The 7,500-nt window shown below is 31.4% G+C and overlaps 1 protein-coding gene across 3 annotated transcripts in view; it reads left to right on the forward strand.

Annotated features, from left to right (window-relative positions):
* Positions 1-7,500, forward strand: part of LOC137620511 (voltage-dependent calcium channel subunit alpha-2/delta-3-like) — a 263,284-nt gene that overhangs the window by 95,577 nt on the left and 160,207 nt on the right. For all 3 annotated transcript variants that reach the window (XM_068350700.1, XM_068350701.1, XM_068350702.1), the window contains exons 9-10: positions 4,274-4,507; positions 7,348-7,500. The exon at positions 7,348-7,500 is cut by the window's right edge and continues 57 nt beyond it. In XM_068350700.1, the coding sequence (XP_068206801.1) occupies positions 4,274-4,507; positions 7,348-7,500 (387 nt within the window). The remainder of the gene's footprint in view (positions 1-4,273; positions 4,508-7,347) is intronic.

Raw genomic sequence — 7,500 nt, forward strand, 5'->3', positions numbered from 1 at the left:
TATATATATAATTTCCTCTCGTTTTGCTATATGCTGATAAAAAATATATAACGACCGTTAACGTTAACTTTGAAGAAGGAAATAATTCTTGAGTTATATAAAAGAAAAGGTTACCAAAAGCCTTTATAATTCACAAAGAAAAAAAAATTCAAAAGAACGTTGAGTTAATGATTATGTTTGCATGAATTAAGATTGAGAGAGATTGTGATCTTTCAGAATATCATTCAGGTTTATTCAGGTTTCTTTTGATGTTAAGCAGTTGGTTTGAATATCTTTCTGGGCCCAAAAAAATAACTTATTTATACCTCTCTGTGTCAAAGGCGTATTCTCAAGACCTGGAGTTCAAGAATTAGTAAATTTCCACTGGTATTTTATAAGGTTCTCATTTCAGCTGATTCTAGGCAAGATAACGTAATAGGAAGGTTATATTTCAAGGAATAAAAGAACTGAAGTTCGAGATTTAGTAAATTTCTGCTGAATTTTATAAGCTTTACATTTCAGCAGATTCTAGACAAGATGACGTAATAGGAAGGTTATATTTCAAGGAATAAAAGAACTGAAGTTCGAGATTTAGTAAATTTCTGCTGAATTTTATAAGCTTTTCATTTCAGCTGATTTTAGACAAGATGCCGTAATAGGAAGGTTATATTTCCAGGAATATAAGAACTGAAGTTCGAGATTCAGTAAATTTCTGCTGAATTTTATAAGGTTTTCATATCAGCTGATTTTAGATGAGATGACGTAATAGGAAGGTTATATTTCCAGGAATAATTCAATGAATATCTTGCATTTTATCTCACGAATGCACAAATGGCTAAACACTTATGGCTACTCATTCTGTAATAATTAAACTAAAAAGCCAGTTTGACAATAAAGAGTCAAGAACGTGCGTGCATTTTCCGTTTAAATATTTAATACTGTACTCATAACCACGCGGGAAAAACACTTTGACTCAAACCTATGTATTCAAACATCTTCCTTTAATTCTAGATTTATATCTGTATCAAACACAGGTTTAATTACCTACAAGGTACAGAAAAACCGTGGTTCAGGTATATTACTTTTCTACTTTTGTAGTGTGCATTAAGCTTTTATTTTATCAACTTTAAAAAAAAAAGGATTTATAGATTTCAAAGTTTTCCAAGTTTTTTCTTTTAACCTTGACAGTCCCTCTCAGCCGAAGATCTTTCTTACTGACAGCAAAAGATTTTGCCCATAATAGAATCCCTGTAGACATACAACAACCATTGCTGGAAAGCCATACCTTGTAGACTGTTGAACATTACAGGAGAAAGCTTATCCCTCCTATCAGTAACATGGGCGTATTAGAACGTGGACCCTTGTAGATTTGCTCTCAACCCTTCAGGCAGTCAAATGCTGTGGTGATCATTTGTTGCAATGGCTCCGATAAGCCCATGGTGGCAATGTCAAGGAATTTGGTGTAAGGATTACTTATGTAATCCGTAATATTCATTAATTATTATTCATGTGTATATTATATACATGCCAGTATACAGTATATATACATAATATACATGTATATATGTATATATACAGTATATAACTGTATATGGTATACAATATCGATAAAATATATATATATATATATATATATATATATATATATATATATATATATGTATACTGTATATACATATACCGTATATATATATATATATATATATATATATATATATATGTATATATATGTATATATATATATATATATGTATATACTGTATAAATATATATATATATATATATATATATACATATATATATATATATATATATATATATATATATATATATATGTATATACTGTATATATTGTCTTGCTCTCAAACCACCTTGACCATATTCATCACCAGCTTAATTTGCTTATGATCAGTATCTTATAATCATCGGAGCCATTTCAAACAAATCACCACAATATCCCAAATGCAAGTAGAGTCCAGTAGAAATTCATACCCTGGTTTTTTTCAAGCCGACGCAACAAAAGGAAAAGAATTAGTAATAAGAGAAGTGTGTTTTTTCGCATTAAGTCCTAAAATCATTTCAGGCTCATCATTTTGAGATAACTGGAGGTTTTTTTTTGTGATCTCTCCCCCATTTAGGACCCAGTAGATGTTCTCTCGACGATAACGATAGCAAGTAGACCAGAAAAAGTATTTCCAGTAGGTAGCTTTTTTTGGAAAGCGAGTGGTCAAACGTTACCCTGGGTAGTAAGCAGTGCCGGAAACTCTTAGGTGTTTTTTTATAGTTTTTTAGTTTTTATCAATAAGTTTACTTTATTGTTTCGAAAGTATTTAATTACATGCTATTGATGAACTGATTGATGATGTAATTATTACGAATTCATACATCTTGTTTTCCGGATACTGTTTACTCTCTGGTGAGGGTACTTTTTTTTACATTATGTTTTTGTTTTATAACAAATATTTTATTTTTGTTCTTTTTGAGGTTTTTTGGTTTTTTTCTCTTATATTTTGTTTTGCATTGATATTTTGTTTCAACAGCATATTCGGGAGCAGGTATATATTTTTGGTAACATTCTTACAACTGTTAATTGTAGGTCATTCATGGAATGCAGTTTGGGAAAAGGATCAATGTTCTTTGCCAATAAATACTATTTCGCTTATGTTATGAAGTTGGTTCTTGGTGCAGTGCCGTATTATCAATAAAGCTGACTAGGTTGAAGCCTATTGGTCCAGCAAAAGAAGGGGCCTATGCTGCTTTATTCTTATTTTAATGTTAAATGTTAAAACTATGGATTATTTACTTCTTCTCCCTCATATAATAACGTGCAATGTAATATATATAAATATATTTCTGGTCACGCTGGGCTCTCCCCTTCCCTTGTATAGGAGGGAGAGGGAGTAGTCATACCTGGTGAGAGGGGGTAGGTGTGTGTGCATATCCATATTCATTTAAATATTTAGCCGTCATTTTTATGGGTAGCGTACACTAGTTCGTAATATTATTATACGAAAGGAAAGCGTAAAATTTTGAGTGGGTTGGGGACATGCATTGGCGGGTGTTGAGGGACCCAAACAAGCTTGAAACCTATTGGCTCTTCCATGGATTAATATAGCACTGTCCGAAGTGTTAGAACTTAGATCCACTGTCCTGATGATAAATACAATGCTATCATTTGCAAGGTGTTAGAACTTAGATCCACTGTCCTGATGATAAATACAAAGTTATCATTTCCAAAGTGTTGGAACTTAGATCCACTGTCCTGATGATAAATACAAAGTTATCATTTCCAAAATGTTAGAACTTAGATCCACTGTCCTGATGATAAATACAATGCTATCATTTGCAATCGTTAGAACATAGATCCACAGTACTGATGATCAATACAATATCGTTTCCAAAGCGTTAGAACTTGATCATCCCAGATTGGCACTACATGATTGGCACTACATGAAACTCTAACCGATGCATCTCTTGCGAATGTAACATGCTAATATTTTTCTTTTCATCTTTCATGATGCGAATGTGGCTGATTCAACGGTGACCTCTTTCATCTACTGACCCTCAACTGACCTGACATGTGAACTCACATCTCCTGTAACTCCTTGTGATGGAAATTGATGGACTCCTTCCCAAACTCTCACTGTGGGCCTCATTAACAACTTATGTCCACCCATTAACAACCTCCTAATGAAATCATTGGTTGTAACTCAAAATGTTTTTTCTGATAAATAATTGAAACTATGTTTGGCTCACGGGCCTTGAAAACCTAACAATAATTTTTTTGCATAATACTTATTTTTCTAAATTAAAAATCGTGATTACTAACGTTGGTACCAAAACAAAATCGTGATTTTAAACATACAAAAATCTTAATTTTAACAATTAAAATTATACGAAAATCGTGATTTTAAACAAAAATTATACGAAAATCGTGATTTCAAAAATGAAAATTATACAAAAATCGTGATTTTAAAAATAAAAAATCATACAAAAATCGTGATTGCAAATATAAAATTTATACAAAAATCGTGATTGTAAATATAAAAATTGTATAAAAATCGTGATTTCAAAAATGAAAAAAAAAATATACAAAAATCGTGATTGCAAATATAAAATTTATACAAAAATCGTGATTGTAAATATAAAAATTATACAAAAAACGTGATTGTAAATATCAAATTTATACAAAAATCATGATTTTAAAAATTAATTTTTTTTTCGAAAAATCATGTTGCATCGAAATAAACTGAAAACCAAACCAATAAACCCAATGTGATTAAAAATAAAAAAGGATCCAAAGCAAACTGACTGGCTTTGGGAGGTAAGAGAGAGGAAAAGGCAAATGGACCGAACCAATAATTACCGCAAGCTGCAGAAAATCGCCGAGACGCGGCCCTTGCCCTTGGCCGACCCTTCAATGATTCGCGATAAGGCCGAAGTTGAGAAATTCTTAAAATACGGAGAGTTCAATTTGACGGCCTCGCAGATCGCGCGTATAGAGGCCGACAAGGAGAGGAAAGGAAGGGTTAGTATCTCATCATCTTCTAATGCTGCCTCTGATGATGATGTTCAGTTTGTCATTTTGCAAACTTGAAGAGTTCTGAGTGTTTTATCTCTTATCACGAAATCCCCTTCGAGTTATTGATGGTTTTTGTTATTGATGTTGTTGTTCATTTCACTCTTTTTGGTATATTTCTAATATTTTTTCTTGTGGGTTTGACTTCTATCATTTTGGGGATAATAGCTATTTTGGAATCACACTGAATTGACGAATAATGATCACCTGATGTTCGAAATGGGGTATTTTTTGTATATTTCTGATATTTTTTCTTGAGGGTGTGACTTCTATCATTTGGGATAATAGCTATTTTGGAATCAAACCTGATGTTCGAGATGATTATTTATTTTGTATTTATGTTTTTTATAATTAGTGTTTTAACAGGATTTCAGAAGTAATTACCCATTATATTATAAGGATAGAGTTCATATACTATGTAATCTATTTGCACAAGACGTTAAGCAAATATCACCCAACAGGTGTAAAAAGTTAACGAATGATTAGGAAATTGTCTTGTGAATCTTTGTCCTTGTGAAGTAAAGCTAAAGCTTTATATATTAAAACTATGGCAAGTCAGAACATTTTCAAATGCGAAGTTGTATTCAACGAAATTGTTTGCCAGATGACATTGACTGCGTAGCTTAGAGTAATACCAAAATATTGAAATCTGGATATGTAACAATCACTGAGGTAAGGCAAGTGTTTTTATGTTAGAAATACATTCAATATCCCTCAGTGTCAATTTATTCAGAGGGACTATGTTTATTAAAGGGCTTTTTTATATTAAAAACTTCATGATGAAAATCAGTCCTGGGCAAATGTGATATTATGACTTGAAAGAATGATGATAAATGATGTAGTATGATGTTATAAATGTATTCAACATCCCTCACTGTCAACTTATTTATGGAGGGAACATTTAAGCGTTTGTCTTATTCATCAAAGTTCTTGACAAGAATCAATCCAGAAAAGACGTATTTTCTTATGACGTGAAAGAATCATGATATATGCTGTAGTATGATATTATAAATGCATTCAACATCCCTCACTGTCAACTTATTTAGGGAGGGGACATGTAAGCGTAGGTCTTATTCATCAAAGTTCTTGACAAGAATCCATCCAGAAAAGATATATTTTCTTATGACGTGAAAGAACGATGATAAATGATTTAGTATGATGTTATAAATGCATTCAACATCCCTCACTGTCAACTTATTTAGGGAGGGAACATTTAAGCGTATGTCTTATTCATCAAAGTTCTTGACAAGAATCAATCCAAAAAAGATATGATATTTTTTCAAAACGCGAAAGAAGGATTATATTAAGTATGATTCCAACACGATTAGCTTCCATTAATGTGCATACGATCACATCTACCTCACAGAATTCTCTGATCTGATAAAACCTAAACACCTTTTATTCCTCTTGACCTGTTTCTTTTGTTCTGTACCTCTTCATTTAGATATCTTTTACAGAAATGACATATTCTCTTGTCTTATAGATAGACTACCATCGAAAATTGCAAAAGGAAAAATGGACGTTAATGATCGTAAGTGTGGGCATAGTCTGTGCACATACATTGTGTATACAGTATATATACATAATATATATCATCATGATAGAAAGGATTTTTTTTTTTTGTACTGGTTACTGTCGACACAGTTGCTGCTCTATCCTTCATAAAGCCCAGAGATCTCCACACAGGACATATTCTTATGCAGTATCAAGATGGAGTTGGCTGCTTAAATCCACTGGATATTTTGCGCGAGAGATTTTGCAAAACCGACGTTGAAATTTATACGCAAAATTTGATATTGTGAAATTATTCATTTGATATTGAATTAATTTTTAAAAGTCATTGTGGTGCTATTCTCAAAAATACATATTTTGATAAAAAAGAATATTCGTTCAAGAGTAGCTAAGAATTCCAAAATATTACTATTAATTTTATCAAATATATTCAGTCATACTTGCAATATTCTTTTAATTTGAGTTTATATATATATATATATATATATATATATATATATATATATATATATATATATATATATATATGTATATATATATACTGTATATATATATATGTGTATATATATGTATATGTATATATATATATATATATATATATATATATATATATATATATATGTCATAGAATAATAAAAACAGAGTTGAGGATTTAAATTTTCTCACATTAATTCAATTGCAACAATCTTATGAAATATCTCATTTAGAAGAAATCACGTCTCTCAACCACAATTTTAATAAACCGGAAGATTTTTGGGGGGTTATAAAACGTTCTACAAAATTACATTATTAGATAAATTAAACAAATGATTTGGATTTGATACATCGATATCCAGTGGATTACATGTAAACAGAGTCTGTAGACCACTCCACCAGCTGAGACACAAGTAATGCATTGTAAATGTGGAACAACACATTATTCGTTTTGTCATTGGTTTTTGATAGTTTTATTTTCTCTAATTTAATTTATTTTTTCTCCATGATAATGATGTTTTATATCTACTACAGATTTTGCCTGTTTTGTTATTGACTGTAATGTTATTTTTTTCACAACTCATATTTTTCTTTTTGCATGATTTTAAAAGGTTTTTTTCATGATTTTTGACAAGCATGTTCTGAGGAACTAAGATGATTTTTCTTTCCAACAATTTTGCATGCTCTGCACTCTGTCTATTTTTGGATACAACAAAAAAAACCTGAAAAAATATATTTCCACTGGAACGCACAATTATACCATGACCTCTGACCTCTGGGGGATTTGAAATAATACGGTTCAGCGTCAACGCATGAGGCGATCTGTTTCCCCCCGTAATGGGACCTCCCCCAGAAAGGGGGCGCTGAACCGAACTGGCCACGGGCGACGCTCGAAACGAGACGTTTGTTTCATGATACCCAACAGAATTCACGATTATGACCTGAAGAAACAGTTC

Source organism: Palaemon carinicauda, chromosome 27 (genome assembly GCF_036898095.1).
Source record: "Palaemon carinicauda isolate YSFRI2023 chromosome 27, ASM3689809v2, whole genome shotgun sequence".
In the NCBI taxonomy this organism is placed as follows: domain Eukaryota; kingdom Metazoa; phylum Arthropoda; class Malacostraca; order Decapoda; family Palaemonidae; genus Palaemon; species Palaemon carinicauda.